The sequence below is a fragment of the Bombina bombina genome, chromosome 3 (assembly GCF_027579735.1).
Source record: "Bombina bombina isolate aBomBom1 chromosome 3, aBomBom1.pri, whole genome shotgun sequence".
NCBI classification, from domain to species: domain Eukaryota; kingdom Metazoa; phylum Chordata; class Amphibia; order Anura; family Bombinatoridae; genus Bombina; species Bombina bombina.
In genome coordinates this window covers 1,075,279,191-1,075,301,348 of record NC_069501.1, presented here as the reverse complement: position 1 = coordinate 1,075,301,348, position 22,158 = coordinate 1,075,279,191, and the positions used below count along the sequence as shown (strand labels likewise).

Genomic DNA, 22,158 nt, shown 5'->3' with positions numbered 1-22,158 from the left:
AATCTATTTGAATTGTCACAGGAACAAATGCTATGGCAGCTTGGTTGGGTGAGTCATTGCTTCTTTTTCTAAGCCATTCTAAACCAATTATAAGAGCCACTATGTGTATTAGCAAAACTGATTGAATTTAAAACAAAATAACATGAAAACCTAGTTTTAAACATAAAAAACAAAACAAAACAAAAAAACAACAACCCACAAACGAGCTACACAACCAACAGATTTTTGATTTAGTGTAGATTATGACTTAATATGTTTGCATGCAGTTTTTTTTTTAATTCAACCAATTGAGGGCTAGATTAAGACCGTATTACAAGTTGAAAGTAAACATGGTCGCTTGAGCGCAATTGAAGTTAACACGCATCAGGTTAGCGCATCCTCAGAACTCTGGTTAACTGTTTCGCAAAACAAAAAAATGTCACAAAACACATCAAAAATATCAATTTTAAGTATTTTCTGGTAAATTGGAGAACAAGTGTCAATATGTTCAGCTGTGCAGTAGATGGGGTGTTTTTGTACCACTAATGTGACGTGGATCACAGTTGTGGTTTTTAATGGATTTGAATGACTGACTTTAAAAACAATGTAAAAAGACATGCAGGGCAATTTACATGGGAATTATTATAGGATTGGAATGTTTACCAGTAAGTCTGTGGACTTTACATCATCAGATATATTTTTTTTGTATACTGTAATTTAAAGCAGAGGAAGGAGCTCCCTATAACCCATATAGTCAGAACACATTAAACAGAATCAGTTACTACTCTCACCATGTTTTTCCTCCTGTGGCAACAGCTCTCTTATTTTAACCCCTTATAGGTGTTGACTGGTGAAGTTGCCCAGGGTAATAAAGGCCGCCACCTTAGGTATTCTCACCCCTTGTGACGGAAGCGGTGCACATTCATAGAGCTTTTTGACAGCTGTATTGTGCCTTTTGGGTTAATGCGCATGATTCAGAATGGGAGATTAACAGTTTTTCCCCTTGATATTATTCCTCTGGGATTTTTAAATATAGTGTATGTAACTTTTGAACTGTGTAAATACTGTAATAATCTACAGCTTCCACTCTGTATGGTGCGTTATAATATTAAGTGTCCAATGCAGTTGCTGCTTCTGTTATAGGCTGCAAGAAAACCTAAGCTTCAAGATGGCAGCATTTAGATATGGTGCTTTAGCAACAGGCACCTGGAAGGAATTGATCTGGGTGAATAGCTTTAGGAGCGCTACAAGCACAGGAGAAAATAGCAAGGTAATTAGTAACCATGTTATTGTATTTGTAGCCAACAATTTAATGTCCCTTTACAATGTACTTATGGCTCCTTAAGGTATAATATATATCTCTAGAATTGTTCCTTCCCCCGGCTAATAAAAATCTTCCTAGACTCTACATAACATTGGCACTAATACTTTCTAGATTTATTTAAACCCTAATATTAAAGGAATATGAAGAAGAAAAAAAACATAACTTGGCAAAAATCCTTTTTACAATGCAATAATTCTACACACTGTACAAACTTACCTTTTAAGGCAGGTGGAAGTGATTTGGGAGTTGTAAAAATGTATTCTGTGGAAAAGGGTCCCTCCCCAGCCTCATTACAGGCCTGAATACGAAATGTATATGATGTTGACTCATTGAGCCTTTGTACTTTATATGTATGACATGGTCCTCTATATAAGGATACAAATCTGAAAATTAAATAATATTAATAATATGTTTATATTGTGCTTGAAATCTATTAAACCTAAAACAATGTGCTTAAAAAGACTTTTATAGAACAACTATGATCAAGAAACAAAATAAACATAAAAAAAACATAATTTATGCTTACCTGATAAATTTATTTCTCTTGTAGTGCATCCAGTCCACGGATCATCCATTACTTGTGGGATATTCTTCTTCCCCAACAGGAAGTTGCAAGAGGATAACCCACAGCAGAGCTGCTATATAGCTCCTCCCCTAACTGCCATATCCAGTCATTCGACCGAAACAAGCCGAGAAAGGAGAAATCATAGGGTGCAGTGGTGACTGAAGTTTAATTAAAATTTAGACCTGCCTTAAAAGGACAGGGCGGGCCGTGGACTGGATACACTACAAGAGAAATAAATTTATCAGGTAAGCATAAATTATGTTTTCTCTTGTTAAGTGTATCCAGTCCACGGATCATCCATTACTTGTGGGATACCAATACCAAAGCTTAAGTACACGGATGATGGGAGAGACAAGGCAGGAACTTAAACGGAAGGAACCACTGCCTGTAGAACCTTTCTCCCAAAAACAGCCTCCGAAGAAGCAAAAGTATCAAATTTGTAAAATTTTGAAAAGGTATGAAGCGAAGACCAAGTCGCAGCCTTGCAAATCTGTTCAACAGAGGCCTCATTTTTAAAGGCCCAGGTAGAAGCCACAGCTCTAGTAGAATGAGCTGTAATTCTTTCAGGGGGCTGCTGTCCAGCAGTCTCATATGCTAAACGGATTATACTCCAAAGCCAAAAAGAAAGAGAGGTTGCCGAGGCCTTTTGACCTCTCCTCTGTCCAGAATAAATAACAAACAGGTGAGATGTTTGGCGAAAATCTTTAGTAGCCTGCAAGTAAAAACTTCAATGCATGGACTATGTCTAGATTATGCAAAAGACGTTCCTTCTTTGAAGAAGGATTAGGGCATAATGATGGAACAACAATCTCTTGATTGATATTCTTGTTAGAAACCACCTTAGGTAAAAACCCAGGTTTTGTACGCAGAACTACTTTATCTGATTGAAAGATCAGATAAGGAGAATCACAATGTAAGGTAGATAACTCAGAGACTCTTCAAGCCGAGGAAATAGCCATCAGAAAAAGAACTTTCCATGATAGAAGTTTAATATCAATAGAATGAAGGGGTTCAAACGGAACCCCTTGAAGAACTTTAAGAACCAAGTTTAAGCTCCATGGGGGAGCAACAGGTTTAAACACGGGCTTAATTCTAACTAAAACCTGACAAAATGCCTGAACGTCTGGAACTTCTGCCAGACGCTTGTGTAAAAGAATAGACAGAGCAGAAATCTGTCCCTTTAAAGAACTAGATGATAGTCCTATGTCCAAACCCTCTTGGAGGAAGGACAATATCCTAGGAATCCTAACCCTACTCCATGAGTAATTCTTGGATTCACACCAATGAAGATATTTACGCCAAATCTTGTGGTAAATTTTCCTGGTGACAGGCTTTCGTGCCTGTATTAAGGTATCAATTACTGACTCGGAGAAGCCACGCTTTGATAGGATCAAGCATTCAATCTCCATGCAGTCAGTCTCAGAGAAAGTAGATTCGGATGATTGAAAGGACCTTGTATTAGAAGGTCTTGTCTCAGAGGCAGAGTCCATGGTGGAAAGGATGACATGTCCACTAGGTCTGCATACCAGGTCCTGTGTGGCCACGCAGGCGCTATCAATATCACCGATGCTCTCTCCTGTTTGATTTTGGCAATCAGACGAGGGAGCAGAGGAAACGGTTGAAACACATAGGCCAGGTTGAAGAACCAAGGCGCTGCTAGAGCATCTATCAGTGCCGCTTCTGGGTCCCTGGACCTGGATCCGTAACAAGGAAGCTTGGCATTCTGGCGAGACGCCATGAGATCCAGTTCTGGTTTGCCCCAACGGAGAACCAATTGAGCAAACGCCTCCGGATGGAGTTCCCACTCCCCCGGATGAAAAGTCTGACGACTTAGAAAATCCGCCTCCCAGTTCTCTACCCCTGGGATATGGATCGCTGATAGGTGGCAAGAGTGAGTCTCTGCCCAGCGAATTATCTTGGAGACTTCTGACATCGCTAGGGAACTCCTGGTCCCCCCTTGATGGATGATGTAAGCCACAGTCGTGATGTTGTCCGACTGAAATCTGATGAACCTCAGTGTTGCTAACTGAGGCCAAGCTAGAAGAGCATTGAATATTGCTCTTAACTCCAGAATATTTATTGGGAGGAGTTTCTCCTCCTGAGTCCATGAACCCTGAGCCTTCAGGGAGTTCCAGACTGCACCCCAACCTAGAAGGCTGGCGTCTGTTGTTACAATGGTCCAATCTGGCCTGCGAAAGGTCATACCTTTGGACAGATGGACCCGAGATAACCACCAGAGAAGAGAATCTCTGGTTTCCTGATCCAGATTTAGTAGAGGGGACAAATCTGTGTAATCCCCATTCCACTGACTGAGCATGCATAATTGCAGCGGTCTGAGATGCAGGCGCGCAAATGGCACTATGTCCATCGCCGCTACCATTAAGCCGATTACTTCCATGCACTGAGCCACCGTGGGGCGTGGAATGGAGTGAAGAACATGGCAAGCATTTAGAAGTTTTGATAACCTGGACTCCGTCAGGTAAATTTTCATTTCTATAGAATCTATCAGAGTCCCTAGGAAGGAAACCCTTGTGAGAGGAGATAGAGAACTCTTTTCTTCGTTCACTTTCCACCCATGCGACCTCAGAAATGCCAGAACTATCTCTGTATGAGACTTGGCAATTTGAAAGCGTGACGCCTGTATCAGGATGTCGTCTAGGTAAGGAGCCACCGCTATGCCTCGCGGTCTTAGAACCGCCAGAAGTGAGCCCAGAACCTTTGTAAAAATTCTTGGGGCTGTAGCCAACCCGAATGGAAGAGCTACAAACTGGTAATGCCTGTCTAGAAAGGCAAACCTCAGGAACCGATGATGATTCTTGTGGATCGGAATGTGAAGGTAGGCATCCTTTAAGTCCACTGTGGTCATGTACTGACACTCTTGGATCATGGGTAAAATGGTTCGAATAGTTTCCATCTTGAATGATGGAACTCTGAGGAATTTGTTTAGGATCTTTAGATCCAAAATTGGTCTGAAGGTTCCCTCTTTTTTGGGAACCACAAACAGATTTGAATAAAACCCCTGTCCTTGTTCCGTCCGCGGAACTGGATGGATCACTCCCATTACAAGGAGGTCTTGCACGCAGCTTAGGAATGCCTCTTTCTTTATCTGGTTTGCAGATAATCTTGAAAGGTGAAATCTCCCTTGTGGGGGAGAAGCTTTGAAGTCCAGAAGATATCCCTGAGATATGATCTCCAACGCCCAGGGATCCTGAACATCTCTTGCCCACGCCTGGGCGAACAGAGAGAGTCTGCCCCCTACTAGATCTGTTGTCGGATAGGGGGCCGCTCCTTCATGCTGTCTTGGAGGCAGCAGCAGGCTTTCTGGCCTGCTTGCCCTTGTTCCAGGACTGGGTAGGTTTCCAGGCCTGCTTAGATTGAGGAAAAGTTCCCTCTTGTTTTGAAGTAGAGGGAGCTGATCCTGCACCTGCCTTGAAATTTCGAAAGGCACGAAAATTAGACTGTTTAGCCCTTGATTTAGCCCTGTCCTGAGGAAGGGTATGACCCTTACCTCCAGTAATGTCAGCAATAATTTCTTTCAAACCAGGCCCGAATAAGGTCTGCCCCTTGAACGGAATGTTAAGTAATTTAGACTTTGAAGTCACATCAGCTGACCAGGATTTAAGTCATAGCGCCCTACGCACCTGGATGGCGAATCCGGAATTCTTAGCCGTTAGTTTAGTCAAATGAACAATGGCATCAGAAACAAATGAGTTAGCTAGCTTAAGTGTTATAAGCTTGTAAATAATTTCAGTCAATGGAGCTGTATGGATGGCCTCTTCCAGGGCCTCAAACCAGAACGCCGCCGCCGCAGCAGTGACAGGTGCAATGCATGCAAGGGGCTGTAAAATAAAACCTTGTTGAATAAATATTTTCTTAAGGCAACCCTCTAATTTTTTATCCATTGGATCTGAAAAAGCACAACTGTCCTCAACCGGGAAAGTGGTACGCTTTGCTAAAGTAGAAACTGCTCCCTCCACCTTAGGTACTGTCTGCCATAAGTCCTGTGTAGTGGCATCTATTGGAAACATTTTTCTAAATATAGGAGGTGGGGAAAAGGGCACACCGGGTCTATCCCACTCCTTACTAATAATTTCTGTAAGCCTTTTAGGTATTGGAAAAACATCAGTACTCACCGGCACTGCATAGTATTCATCCAGCCTACACAATTTCTCTGGGACTGCAATTGTGTCACAGTCATTCAGAGCAGCTAATACCTCCCCAAGTAACACACGGAGGTTCTCAAGCTTAAATTTAAAATTAGAAATCTCTGAATCAGGTCTCCCCGATTCAGAGACGTCACCCACAGACTGAAGCTCTCCGTCCTCAGGTTCTGCATATTGTGACGCAGTATCAGACATGGCTCTTACGCGCTCTGTATCTCGTCTAACCCCAGAGCTATCGCGCTTGCCTCTCAATTCAGGCAATCTGGCTAATACCTGTGACAGGGTATTATTCATGATTGCAGCCATGTCCTGCAAAGTAATCGCTATGGGCATCCCTGATGTACTTGGCGCCATATTAGCGTGTGTCCCTCGAGCGGGAGGCGAAGGGTCCGACACGTGGGGAGAGTTAGTCGGCATAACTTCCCCCTCGACAGACCCCTCTGGTGACAATTCTTTTATAGATAAAGACTGATCTTTACTGATTAAGGTGAAATCAATACATTTAGTACACAATCTCCTATGGGGCTCCACCATGGCTTTTAAACATAATGAATTATTAGGCAAATTAGTATTTTGACCACATCATCCTCTTTATGCATGTTGTCTTACTCCAAGCTGTATAGGCTCGAAAGCCTACTACCAATTAAGCATATTAGGTGATGTGCATCTCTGTAATGAGAAGGGGTGTGGTCTAATGACATCAACACCCTATATCAGGTGTGCATAATTATTAGGCAACTTCCTTTCCTTTGGCAAAATGGGTCAAAAGAAGGACTTGACAGGCTCAGAAAAGTCAAAAATAGTGAGATATCTTGCAGAGGGATGCAGCACTCTTAAAATTGCAAAGCTTCTGAAGCGTGATCATCGAACAATCAAGCGTTTCATTCAAAATAGTCAACAGGGTCGCAAGAAGTGTGTGGAAAAACCAAGGCGCAAAATAACTGCCCATGAACTGAGAAAAGTCAAGCGTGCAGCTGCCAAGATGCCACTTGCCACCAGTTTGGCCATATTTCAGAGCTGCAACATCACTGGAGTGCCCAAAAGCACAAGGTGTGCAATACTCAGAGACATGGCCAAGGTAAGAAAGGCTGAAAACGACCACCACTGAACAAAACACACAAGCTGAAACGTCAAGACTGGGCCAAGAAATATCTCAAGACTGATTTTTCTAAGGTTTTATGGACTGATGAAATGAGAGAGTCTTGATGGGCCAGATGGATGGGCCCGTGGCTGGATTGGTAAAGGGCAGAGAGCTCCAGTCCGACTCAGACGCCAGCAAGGTGGAGGTGGAGTACTGGTTTGGGCTGGTATCATCAAAGATGAGCTTGTGGGGCCATTTCGGGTTGAGGATGAAGTCAAGCTCAACTCCCAGTCCTACTGCCAGTTTCTGGAAGACACCTTCTTCAAGCAGTGGTACAGGAAGAAGTCTGCATCCTTCAAGAAAAACATGATTTTCATGCAGGACAATGCTCCATCACACGCGTCCAAGTACTCCACAGCGTGGCTGGCAAGAAAGGGTATAAAAGAAGAAAATATAATGACATGGCCTCCTTGTTCACCTGATCTGAACCCCATTGAGAACCTGTGGTCCATCATCAAATGTGAGATTTACAAGGAGGGAAAACAGTACACCTCTCTGAACAGTGTCTGGGAGGCTGTGGTTGCTGCTGCACGCAATGTTGATGGTGAACAGATCAAAACACTGACAGAATCCATGGATGGCAGGCTTTTGAGTGTCCTTGCAAAGAAAGGTGGCTATTTTGGTCACTGATTTGTTTTTGTTTTGTTTTTGAATGTCAGAAATGTATAGTTGTGAATGTTGAGATGTTATATTGGTTTCACTGGTAAAAATAAATAATTGAAATGGGTATATATTTGTTTTTTGTTAAGTTGCCTAATAATTATGCACAGTAATAGTCACCTGCACACACAGATATCCCCCTAAAATAGCTATAACTAAAAACAAACTAAAAACTACTTCCAAAACTATTCAGCTTTGATATTAATGAGTTTTTTGGGTTCATTGAGAACATGGTTGTTGTTCAATAATAAAATTAATCCTCAAAAATACAACTTGCCTAATAATTCTGCACTCCCTGTAGTTTCCTCTGTGTCAGACATGTTTGTACAGACTAGCAATGAGACTAGCAAGATTGGAAAACACTTTAAACAAAGTTAACAAGCAATATAAAAAACGTTACTGTGCCTTTAAGAGAAACAAATTTTGGCAAAATTTGAAATAACAGTGAAAAAAAGGCAGTTACACTAACGAAGTTTTTACAGTGTATGTAACAAGTAAGCAGAGCATTGCACCCACTTGCAAATGGATGATTAACCCCTTAATACAAAAAACAGATTAACAAAACGAAAAATATGTTTTTTAAACAGTCATAACAACTGCCACAGCTCTTACTTTTGAAGCCTTTTGAGCCCATCAGAGATGTCCTATAGCATGCAGGGGACTGCTGAGTGAAGCTGAATGTCACAGTTTGTAATTTTAACTGAACCAACTGTAACTTTTATACTATAACAGTGGAAAAGCCTCAGGAAACTTTCTAGCAAAAATAAAGCCAGCCATGTGGAAAAAACTAGGCCCCAATAAGTTTTATCACCAAAGCATATATAAAAACGATTAAACATGCCAGCAAACGTTTTATATTACACTTTTATAAGAGTATGTATCTCTATTAATAAGCCTGATACCAGTCGCTATTAAATCACTGCATTTAGGCTTAACTTACATTAATCCGGTATCAGCAGCATTTTTCTAGCAAGTTCCATCCCTAGAAATATGTTTACTGCACATACCTTATTGCAGGAAAACCTGCACGCCATTCCCTCTCTGAAGTTACCTCACTCCTCAGAATATGTGAGAACGGCAATGGATCTTAGTTACTTCTGCTAAGATCATAGAAATCACAGGCAGATTCTTCTTCTAATGCTGCCTTTGATAAAACAGTACACTCCAGTACCATTTAAAAATAACAAACTTTTGATTGAAGTTAAGAAACTAACTATAATACACCACTCTCCTCTTACTACGTCCATCTTTGTTGAGAGTTGCAAGAGAATGACTGGGTATGGCAGTTAGGGGAGGAGCTATATAGCAGCTCTGCTGTGGGTGATCCTCTTGCAACTTCCTTTTGGGGAAGGAGAATATCCCACAAGTAATGGATGATCCGTGGACTGGATACACTTAACAAGAGAAACAACACATAAATCATACATGATGTGCGGCTTCTAAAAACAAATTAAACCTGGAAGCAATACAAACCTGAGCCTGGTTAAAACATTTTTTTATCATTTATTTTAATTTTGTTTCTTCAATTTGAACTTTCTCCTGAGCATACTTTCCTGCTTTTCAATAAAGAATACCTAGAGAATGAAGACAATTTGCTAATAGACGCAAATTGGAAAGATTATTTTTAAATGATATACTCTATCTGAATCATGAAAGAAAATGTTTGGGTTTATGTCCCTTTAATATTGCTTGTTCACTTGTGTATTTGGTTTCCTGAAAAAGGGGTTAATAACCTCAAAATGTTACTTTAATAAAATAGTGTACTGATTTAAAAAAAGTCGAGTGAGTACAAGCATATTGCTCAGCGAGAAAGATAGATATATAGACTGGTAGAATATATGGAAGCTTTTTTAAAAATAGGTTAAAGGGACATAAATCCCCAAAATTCTTATATGTCTTATATGACTCAGATAGAGCATACAATTATAATAACTTTCCAATGTACTTCTAATATCTAATTTGAGTCGCTCTCTAGCATACCTAGACAGGCTCAGTAATGCGCTACTGGGAACTAGCTGCTTTTTGGTGGATGCACTTATATGCCTCTTGACATTGGCTCACCCAATGTGTTCAGTTTGCTCTCAGTAGTGCATTGCTGCTCCTTCAACAAAGGATCAAGCAAATTTGATATTAGATGTAAATTGGTAAGTTGTTTAAAATTGTATGCTGTATCTGAGACATGTCCCTTAAAGGGACACTGAACCAAAAAAAAAATATTTTGTGATTCAGATAGAGCATGCAATTTTAAGCAACTTTCAAATTAACTCATATTATCAAATTTTCTTCATTCTCTTGGTATGTTTATTTGAAAAGCAAGAATTTAAGTTTAGATGCCGGACCATTTTTGGTGAACAACCTGGGTTGTCCTTGCTGATTGGACAGCACCAATAAACAAGTGCTGTCCATCGTTCTAAACCAAAAATTTGCTGGCTCCTTAGCTTAGATGCCTTCTTTTTCAAATAAAGTTAGCAAGAGAATGAAGAAAAGTTGATAATAGAAGTAAATTAAAAAGTTGCTTAAAATGGCATGCTCTATCTGAATCATGAAAGAAAAAAATTGGGTTCATTATCCCTTTAAGGAACACATGTATAAAAACTATTAAGGAACATCACATGTAAGTTATCTAAATTACATTCAACTAATTTTAATCATCACAAGCAGCATCTTTGAACATCTTTTCAGTCAGCAAGTTGATGTAAATGCCTTACTTTCCATTCTTATCCTCCATCTGAAGGTGATATTGAATGGAATCTGTAGGTAATGCCCGAGATGTTCCATCTCCCCACTTTAACTTGAGGTTCTGGTGGCTAAAGACGGCACATTCCAGCCGTGGAGGCTCAGCTGGAAGAGGCTTCGTTTTCACTTTTATAGAATGGCTGAAAGGACCAGCACCGAGACTGTTTAGCGCTTGAACACGGATTCTGAAAAAAGAAAGAAACACAAACGTATTTGTGCTGTATGAGTTCTAATATAATACAGAGACTATACAATGCTTTTTGAGGAAGGCATTATATATAAATTATTTTTTCACCACTATGTCTGGAGGAAAACAGACAACTTACCAAGGTACAGTGAACACATTACATTTTTAATTTAAAACGTGGAGTTATGCAAAGTAAAACAAATTTGTAATATTCCATTTACTTGAATTATATGAAAATATTTCAAATATATGAATTAGTCATTCCGTTTATATATTATAATTTCAGATTTTAAACATTTCATATTTATAGGTTGAATTTGTATGGGTTATAAACAAAAAAAATTTAATACTAGTTTTAAAAGGTATTTTTGACCCTTTACGACTAGAAAAAAATATCCAAAATCTTTAGTTCCTTAAGGTCAGGATACGCCAAAACTCGCTAAAAGGCTTAATGTAAACTGAGCACAAATTATAATCTTTTCCCTTCTGCTGCCATAATTTGACCAGTGCAAAATGAAAATATCAAAACTTCGTAAAGCAAGGAATGATGATATTTTTTCCGCAGTTGTTTTAAACTCAGATAAAGTATTTTGGTTTCCAGGCACCAGCTTGCCTTTTAGGTAAAAATAAAAAAAAATAACAACGAAAAACTCACTTCGCATTTATTAAGAAAGCTAACATTTTGCCATTTCATTTGTAGAGAAAACTCCATATGAAATATTAATCAGTGCTTAAAGTATCAAATACAGTATAATGAAATGGGTCACAATAGTTTTGCATTTATTATTTTATTGAAGAAAGGGGATATATTTTTGACAACTCTTCCATAGGAGTTCGTCACCTTCCACTTCACTTTAGTATAACATGTGCAAGTCACTTGAAGTATCTGCCACTTCCAAAACTACAGTGCACAAGCACAGATGTAATACCACTACGTTTTAAATGCAATTTTATTCAAGGGATATACCCAATAAAAACAAAATGTATGCTTACCTGATACATTTATTTATTTCCTGGCATGGAGAGTCCACAAATCTATTCTAATTACTAGTGGGTATTAAACTCCTGACCACCAGGAGGAGGCAAAGAACACCCCAGCAAAGCAGTTAAGTATCACTCCCACTTCCCATAAACCCCCAGTCATTCAGCCGAGGGAATACAGAAAGAGAAGAAGACACAAGGGTATAGAGGTGCCTGAGTTTAGAAAAAGACAAAAGCTGTCTTAAAATTAAATTAAGGGCGGGTCGTGGACTCTCCATGCCAGGAAAAAAAGAATTTAGGCGGGTCGTGGACTCTCCATGCCAGGAAAAAAAGAATTTATCAGGTAAGCATACATTTTGTTTTCTTTCCAATCATATGTGAAAAATCATGGATCCTATTTAACAACAAATTCAAGAGAGCAATTAGCAGTAGCAGGATTGCTACTAACCACCCTCTTGTTAGGCAGCTAAGCTAACCATCAGACTACTACAGTCCCATAGGGTCCGCAGATCATTAAGAAAAAGTATGACCAAGGACCATACAAGATGACACGGACATAAGATAAAAACTACTCAACCAGAGAAGATTAAAAGATCATCTTAGAACCCTAAGATCAATAAATGACTTAAAAAGATTTTTTTTTTAAATAAAAACATAAATTTTGCTTACCTGATAATTGTATTTCCTTCTGTATGAGGAGAGTCCATGGCATCATTCCTTACTGTTGGGAAATACTGAACCTGGCCATCAGGAGGAGGCAAAGACACCCCAGCCAAAAGAAAAACAAATTTTGGTCCGCCCATCAGAGTATACGGGCGGGGGCCGTGGACTCTCCTCATACAGAAGGAAATTAAATTATCAAGTAAGCATAATTTATGTTTTTCTTCTTAATATGAGGAGAGTCCACGGCATCATTCCTTACTGTTGGGAAAACTATACCCAAGCTCTAGAGGACACTGAATGATAGCGGGAGGGGTAAAGAAAATGCGGACCCTAATCTGAGGGCACCACAGCCTGTAAAACCTTTCTCCCAAAAGCTGCCTCAGCCGAAGCAAAAACGTCAAATTTGTAGAATTTTGAAAAGATCCATAAAGGCCTCGTTCTTAAAGGCCCAAGAGGAAGCCACCGCTCAAGTGGAATGAGCCGTAATCCTCTGAGGAGGTCTAAGTCCCGCTGACTCGTAAGCGTATAACACTCCTCACCCAAAAAAGATAAGGAAGTCAAAGAAGCATTCAGACCCTTACGCTTCCCAGAGTAGATAACAAACAAAGACAAAGTTTGTCTAAATTCTTTAGAGGCTTGAAGATAAAACTTCAAAGCTCGAACAACATCCAGATTATGAAGTAAACGTTCCTTTGCAGCAGAAGGATTAGGACACAAGGAAGGAACAACAATTTCTTGATTGATGTTACAATCAGACACCACCTTAGGAAGTAAACCCAAGCGGGTACGTAGGACAGCCTTATCCTTGTGAAGCACCAGATAAGGAGGCTCACATTGCTAGGCCGCCATATCAGAAACTCTGCGTGCCGACGCAATAGCCAATAGAAAAAGAACCTTCCAGGACAACAATTTAATGTCAACCGAATGCATAGGCTCACACGGAGCCCGTTGCAAAAACTTAAGAACAAGATTCAAACTCCATGGAGGAGTGTTTGATCTAAACACAGGTCTGATCCTGATCAGAGCCTTAATGAAGGATTGCATGTCAGGGAGCTCAGTGAGTCTCTTGTGCAGCAAAACAGAAAGGGCCGAAACGTGTCCCCGCAGGGAACTAGCAGAAAGGCCCTTTTCCAGACCCTCCTGGAGAAAGGAAAGAATCCTGGCACCCTTGACCTTATGCCAAGCAAAACCACGTTCTTCACACCAGAACAAGTAAGCTCTCCACACCTTATGGTAAATGCGACGAGTAACAGGCTTACGAGCCTGAATGAGAGTGTCAATAAACCTCACAGAGAAACCTCTCTTGGCTAAGACTAAGGACTCTATTTACCAAAGTCTGGCGGACCTGATCCGACAGCGTGGATCAGGTCCGCCAGACCACGCTGAATACGGAAAGCAATATGCTCTCCGTATTCAGCATTGCACCAGTAGCTCACAAGAGCTGCTGGTGCAATGCCGCCCCCTGCAGACTTGTGGCCAATGGGCCGTCAGCAGGGAGGTGTCAATCAACCCGATCATACTCGATCGGGTTGAATTCCGGCGATGTCTGTCCGCCTGCTTAGAGCAGGCGGACAGGTTACGGAGCAGCGGTCTTTGTGACCGCTGCTTCATAACTGCTGTTTCACACAGGGCATAAAGGGGCCCCTAAGCGTTCAATCTCCACGCAGTAAGCCTCAGAGAATCTAGATTTTGATGAACAAAGGGACCCTGTTCCAGCAGATCCCTGCGACAAGGTAACCTCCATGGAGGAGATGAGGACATCCCCACCAGGTCTGCGAACCACATCCTTTGCGGCCATGATGGAGCAATCAGTATCACTGATGCTTGCTCCTTCTTGATGCAGGCCACTACATGAGGGAGAAGTGGTAACAGTGGAAAAATGTAAATTAGGTTGAACCTCCAAGGCACTGCTAATGCATCTATTAGCTCCTCCTGAGGATCCCTGGACCGCGACCCATATCTGGGCAGCTTGGAATTGAGCTGGGAAGCCATGAGATCTATTTCCAGCATCCCCATCTGTCGAATATCTCTACAAACACCTTGGGATGTAGAGACCATTCCCCCGGATGAAAGGATTGTCTGCTGAGCAGATCCGCTTCCCAGTTGTCCACACCCAGAATGTGGATCACTGACAGAGAGCAGTTGTGGGCCTCTGCCCACTCCTCCGCCCACTCCAGAATCTGAGATACTTCCCTCATTGCTAGGGAGCTCCTCGTTCCCCCCTGATGGTTGATGTAAGCCATCGAGGTTTTGTTGTCTGATTGGAATCTCATAAACTGGGACGACCCCAGAAGAGGCCAATCCTTCAGAGCATTGAAGATCGCTCGAAGTTCCAAAATGTTGATTGGGAGGAGAGATTCCTCTCGAGTCCACAGGCCCTGTGCCTTCCTGGCACCCCAAACAGCTCCCCATCCTAATAGACTCATGTCCGTAGTCACAATCTCTCAGGATGGTCTCAAGAAGGATGTCCCTTGGGACAGGTGATCTTGACAGAGCCACCAAGAGAGCGATTCTCTCGACCGGTTGTCCAGAGAAATCTGTTGAGACAGATCCAAATGATCGCCATTCCACTGTCTCAACATGCACAGCTGAAGCGGTCTGAGATGGAATCTGGCAAAAGGAACGATGTCCATGCTGGACACATGAGACCAATCCCCTCCATACCATAGCCACAGAGGGCCTTAAGGAGGTCTGGAAGGCAAGACAAGTGGAAGTTCACTTGTGACGTCTCTGGTCTGTAAGGAATATCCTCATGGATATCGAATCTATTATATTACCTTGGAATACCACCCTGGTACTGGGAACAAGAGAACTCTTTTCTAAGTTTATCTTCCATCCATGAGATCAAAGAAGAAATAGAAGAGCTTTCAAATGGTCTTCTGCCAGACGGCAGGATGGTGCCTGAACCAGAATATCGTCCAAGTATGGAGATACGGCTATAACTCTGGTTCTGGCCACTGCCAGCAGAGCCCCCAGAACCTTCGTAAAAACTCTTGAAGCAGTAGCTAGACCAAACGGAAGTGCAATAAACTGGAAGTGCTGGTCCAGAAACGCAAACCTTAGGAACTTGAAGTGTTCCTTGTGTATTGGAACGTGAAGGTAAGAATCCTTCAGATCTATCGTGGTCATGTCCTTTCTGAACTAAGGGAAGGATAGACCTTATTGTCTCTATCTTGAACTAGGGGACAGCTAGGAATTTGTTTAAGCACTTGAGGTCCAGAATCGGGCGGAAAGTTCACTCCTTCTTTGGGAACACAAAAAAGGTTTGAGTAGTATCCCAGACCTCTTTCTGCAAGAGGTACCGGTACAATGACTCCCAGGGAGAAGAGATCCCTTATGCACCCCAGAAAGGCTTTGCAGAGGGTTGCTGACATTGGTATTTATCCGAACGTAAGGAACGAAAATTAGGACCTTGTCCTTTAGGTTTGTTTTTCTTATCCTGTGGTAAAAAGGCACCCTTGCCTCCCGTAACCATGGAGATAATTGAGTCCAGGTCTGGACCAAATAGAATCTTTCCCTTAAATGGGAGGGAAAGAAGTCTTGACTTCAAAGTCATGTCCGCAGACCAGGACTTCAGTCAGAGTACCCTGTGGGCTTGAGCAGAAAAACCTGAAGTCTTAGCATTCAGGCGAATAATCTGCATATTTGCATCACAAGTAAAATAATTACCCACCCTTAAGGCCTTAATTCTTTCCTAGATGACGTTGAGGGGACCCTCCACCTAGATTAACTCAGATAAGGAGTCGCACCTGTAGGTAGCCGTTCCAGCAACCGCAGCAACAGCTGCTGCAGGTTGAAACAAATATCCCGAATGTTGAAACATCATTCTTAACAGAGTTTCTATCTTCTTATCCATGGGCTCTTTAAAAGACGAACTATCCTCAAGCGGGGTAGTACGCTTAGCAAGTGTGGAGATAGCACCATCCACCTTGGGGAATGAACCCCACAACTCCAATTGAGAGTCCAGAACCGGGAATAATTTTTTAAAGGAAGAAGAAGGGGAAAATGAAGAACCAATTCTTTCCCATTCATTCTTAATAATGTTCGCCATCTTTACGGGAATCGGGAAAATCTGAGGTACAACCCTGTCCTCGTAGACCCTATCTAATTTAGGAATCAAAGGTTCCTCAGGCAATTTAGGCTCTGGGACCTCTAAAGTAGCCAAAACTTCCTTTAGCAGAAAGCGTCAATGTTCAATTGTAAATCTAAAGTCTGGTTCCTCCGCAGCTCGGGGCTTAGAGGCAGCAGATTGCAACCCAGAAAGAGCATCCTCTGAAGTATTAGAGACGTCTTCATCAGCGGATAATCTTGTATCAGATAAATCCAATAAGCTAGTACATGACCCCTGGAAAGGATAGCAATATTTGACCTTTCACTTGCGCTTAGCAGGGTGAGGTAAAGCACTAAGGGCCGCAGACACTGCCGTTTGTAACTGCTCAGTAAAGTCTGGCGGTAAAAGGGCCCCTCCAGATGGAGGATTGGAAGTGCTACGGGAAGCTGCATGTGTATTAGGAGATGATTGTAGGGTGCGCACCTCGCGGGACGGAGACTCCTCAGAGGTGGATGGCTCAGTGGTACTAAACATATTAACTTTCTTTGACATGATTACATTATCAAGGCATGTGGAACATAATTGAGCAGGCGGGTATACCATGGCCTCCTCACAATATAGACAGGTATTTGACTTAGGGAGTACCCTCTAATGCATCAGAATCCTCCATAGATTGCACTTATAAAACAGACTACAGGTAGCCCTCAGTTTACGCCGGGGTTAGGTTCCAGAAGGAATGGTTGTAAATTTAAACCGTTGTAAATTGAAACCAAGTTTATAATGTAAGTCAATGGGAAGTGAGAGAGATAGGTTCCAGGCCCCTCTCAAAATTGTCATAAGTAACACCTAATACATTATTTTTAAAGCTTTGAAATGAAGACTTTAAATGCTAAACAGCATTATAAACCTAATAAAATAATCACACAACACAGAATATATAATTAAACTAAGTTAAATGAACAAAAACATTTGCTAAACAGCATTATAAACCTAATAAAATAATCACACAACACAGACTTCACTTGCATTTTTCTGCAAACAGTTCTTTCTATGCATTCCAATCTGGACTGATTTATAGACAGGAAGATCTTGTTCCTTTGAAATCTGCTCGATAGCTCAAGTCTGGTTAAACTGATTAATTTCAGCTTGTTTGACTTTGTTGCAACACAAGCGGACAGCTCCACCTACTGGCTATTTTAATAAATGCACTGCTTCTCAGTGCTTTTCAATAGCAGTCACATGACTGGAAAAAAAGGTTGTTATTCTGAAACTGTGTAAATTGAACCGTTGTAAAATGAGGGCCACCTGTATTGAGTAATAAGATAAAACGGCATCTTTATACCCCCAATGGCTGGGGCACTTACCACCTCCTATGACCCAGGCCAAAACAGAGAAACCGCTTCTTCTCCAATAAACCGCACAGGAAAGAGGAAACAGTGTGACCACACCCGGTCACGTGGTGCCCAATGTAGGACCGCCCCTGTTATAAGAAAAAGCGTGCCAAGCCCTTTCAGCCTGCGCATCTTACAAAACGAAAGTAAAACCTGTACGTTCCAACATCTACCTGAGCCTCATCTCACACATGTCGCAGCATAATCATAATAAAATAAATTATGTGATTAATCCCCCCTGTTCATCTGTGACGAAAGGCAAAGAATGACTGGGATATGAGGGAAGTAGGGGGAGTATTTGAGCCTTTGGCTGGGCTGTCTTTGCCTCCTCCTGGTGGCCAGGTTCAGTATTTCCCAACAAATATCACCTCAATATGAGGAAAATTACAATATTGTATTCTTATAATAAAAATATAGAAATAAATATATTAGTGTCCTAAAACACTAACGGCCAGATTACGAGTTTTGCGCTAGGAGCTGTGCGGTGCTAACGATCAGTATTTTCTCACCGCTCACTTCCCTACAGCGCTGGTATTACGGGTTTTTATAAACCCGGCGTTAAAAGACAAGAAGTGAGCATAGAGCAAAATTGTGCTCCATACCGCACTCCAATACCAGTGCTGCTTAAGTCAGCGGTGAGCTGGTCGTACGTGCTCGTGCACGATTTCCCCATAGACATCAATGGTGAGAGCCGGCTGAGAAAAAGTCTAACAACTGCCAAAAAGCAGCGTAAAGCTCCGTAACGCAGCCCCATTGATTTCTATGGGGAAACACATTTTATGTTTACACCTAACACCCTAACATGATCCCCGAGTCTATACACCCCTAATCTTACACTTATTAACCCCTAATCTGCCGCCCCCGACACCTGCATTATACTTATTAACCCCTAATCTGCCACTCCGGACATCGCCGCCACCTACATTATACTTATGAACCCCTAATCTGCTGCCCCTAACACCTACATTATATTTATTAACCCCTAATCTGCATCCCCCAATGTCGCTGCAACCTACCTACACTTATTAAACCCTAATCTGCCGCCCCCAACGTCGCCGCCACTATATTAAATGTATTAACCCCTAAACCTAAGTCTAACCCTAACACCCCCTAATTGAAATATAATTTAAAGAAATCTAAATAAAATTACTATCTTTAACTACATTATTCCTATTTAAAACTAAATAGTTACCTATAAAATAAACCCTAAGCTAGCTACAATATAACTAATAGTTACATTGTAGCTAGCTTAGGGTTTATTTTTATTTTACAGGCAAGTTTGTATTTATTTATTTATTTTTTTTTTATTTATTTTTTTAGCGTAATCCCATTTTTATTAGTAAAAATGAAAGTATATAAGTAGCCAAAAACACACTTACATGAATAAACCTCAATGTAAATGAGGTAACTTTGAAGCATAAGACAAGACCAAAGCCAGTAGAAAATGACAATAAATCAAATTCACTTGTTTCCACTGTGCTCTCAATACTGCTAATCCGTTATAAACAAAATGCTGCACCGGCCGGTTGCAACCTGGTTCATAAGTATTGTTCTTGGAAATGTTCCAGGGTTGAGAGTCTAATCCGACAGAATGATGGGAGCTAAGTGCTTCAGCTCCTGTAAGCTTACGTGTTTGGAAGGATATGTGCCTTCTTCGTCAGAGGTATTCTATCGGACTGACCGAAAACTGTTCTATTTAAACTGTGTGCCACAAAACACGTCACCGTGCCCTAACGATCTCATTGGTTGGAAACCGGGGGCTTGGTTCGACTGTTATTAGATGAAAAAATGAATGAATGAAATGTGGGCTTGTCACTGACGTGAACTACGTGTCTACACAGAGAATCCAATTGGTTAGGGTAGGCTGGTCACGCCTCCCTATCTAACACTTATGTTTGTGGGTGGTATTAAAGCCTTAAATAAAAGAGCTTATTAAGTACTAAACAATGCTCTTCCGAATATATATATATATATATATATATATATATATATGAGTAATATATTTACAAAAAACTGACAGCGATATACTGGAAATAAAAACTCCTTTTTAAATCTATATCCAGAATGTATAGAAAGGACTACAATAACGCTGCTTGAAGTGGGTTCCAATTCTTTTTTTTTTTTTTTATATTTTATTTATTGAGGTTTTGTTAAAACAATACAATTTATATGGAATATCATATCATTATAACAATCATGATAAATGTATTCCATTTTAACAGAGTCTCTATAGATACAAAGAAAACATTTCCAATATAGACATTCCAATAGTAGAGACTGAAACCCCTTTTTTCTTTTTTTCCTTTGTTGTCATTTTCCACATAAGCCAAGGTTAAGAAATCAAATTATCACTTTTGAACCTGTAAACTTGGAATAGCAAACCAATAAACACTTGAAATGATAGTGAAAATGAAAATATCAGTTAACTGTATAAAGGATATGATGAGATGAGTAAATATTTCTTTCATGTAATTAGCAAGAGTCCATGAGCTAGTGACGTATGGGATATACATTCCTACCAGTAGGGGCAAAGTTTCCCAAACCTCAAAATGCCTATAAATACACCACTCACCACACCCACAAATCAGTTTTACAAACTTTGCCTCCTATGGAGGTGGTGAAGTAAGTTTGTGCTAGATTCTACGTTGATATGCGCTCCGCAGCAGGTTGGAGCCCGGTTTTCCTCTCAGCGTGCAGTGAATGTCAGAGGGATGTGAGGAGAGTATTGCCTATTTGAATTCAATGATCTCCTTCTACGGGGTCTATTTCATAGGTTCTCTGTTATCGGTCGTAGAGATTCATCTCTTACCTCCCTTTTCAGATCGACGATATATATTATTTATATACCATTACCTCTGCTGATTTTCGTTTCAGTACTGGTTTGGCTTTCTACAACATGTAGATGAGTGTCCTGGGGTAAGTAAATCTTATTTTCTGTGACACTCTAAGCTATGGTTGGGCACTTTTTGTTATAAAGTTCTAAATATTTGTATTCAAACATTTATTTGCCTTGACTCAGGATGTTCAACATTCCTTATTTCAGACAGTCAGTTTCATATTTGGGATAATGCATATGAATAAATCAATCAATAAATCATTTTTTTTTTACCTTAAAAATTTGACTTTTTCCCTGTGGGCTGTTAGGCTCGCGGGGGCTGAAAATGCTTCATTTTATTGCGTCATTCTTGGCGCAGACTTTTTTGGCGCAAATTTTTTTTTTCTGTTTCCGGCGTCATACGTGTCGCCAGAAGTTGCGTCATTTTTGACATTCTTTTGCGCCAAAAGTGTCAGCGTTCCGGATGTGGCGTCATTTTTGGCGCCAAAAGCATTTAGGCGCCAAATAATGTGGGCGTCATTTTTGGCGCTAAAAAAATATGGGCGTCACTATTGTCTCCACATTATTTAAGTCTCATTATTTATTGCTTCTGGTTGCTAGAAGCTTGTTCACTGGCATTTTTTTCCCATTCCTGAAACTGTCATTTAAGGAATTTGATCAATTTTGTTTTATATGTTGTTTTTTCTATTACATATTGCAAGATGTCCCACGTTGAAACTGAGTCAGAAGATACTTCTGGAAAATCGCTGCCTGGGGCTGGAGCTACCAAAGCTAAGTGTATCTACTGTAAACTTATGGTATCTGTTCTTCCAGCTGTTGTTTGTACTGTTTTGTCATGACAAACTGTTAATGCAGATAATATTTCCTTTAGTACTGTTACATTACCTGTTGCTGTTCTGTCAACATCTAATACTCAGAGTGTTCCTGATAACATAAGAGATTTTGTTTCTAAATCCATTAAGAAGGCTATGTCTGTTATTCCTCCTTCTAGTAAACGTAAAAAGTCTTTTAAAACTTCTCATTTTTCAGATGAATTTTTAAATGAACATCATCATTCTGATTCTGATAATGGTTCTTCTGGTTCAGAGGATTCTGTCTCAGAGGTTGATGCTGATAAATCTTCATATTTATTTAAAATGGAATTTATTCGTTCTTTACTTAAAGAAGTCCTAATTGCATTAGAAATTGAGGATTCTGGTCCTCTTGATACTAAATCTAAACGTTTAGATAAGGTTTTTAAATCTCCTGTAGTTATTCCAGAAGTTTTTCCTGTCCCTAGTGCTATTTCTGAAGTAATTTCCAGGGAATGGAATAATTTGGGTAATTCATTTACTCCTTCTAAACGTTTTAAGCAATTATATCCTGTGCCATCTGACAGATTAGAGTTTTGGGACAAAATCCCTAAAGTTGATGGGGCTGTCTCTACTCTTGTTAAGCGTACTACTATTCCTACGGCAGATGGTACTTCCTTAAGGATCCTT

General features: G+C 40.7%; 1 protein-coding gene across 1 annotated transcript in view; it reads right to left on the bottom strand.

Moving 5' to 3' along the window:
* The window catches only part of FNDC3A (fibronectin type III domain containing 3A), a 646,553-nt gene that overhangs the window by 17,711 nt on the left and 606,684 nt on the right, over positions 1-22,158 (bottom strand). The window contains exons 23-24 of the mRNA XM_053708360.1: positions 10,541-10,753; positions 1,520-1,686 (exon numbers count right to left, since the gene is read on the bottom strand). Coding sequence (XP_053564335.1) covers positions 1,520-1,686; positions 10,541-10,753 — 380 coding nt within the window. The remainder of the gene's footprint in view (positions 1-1,519; positions 1,687-10,540; positions 10,754-22,158) is intronic.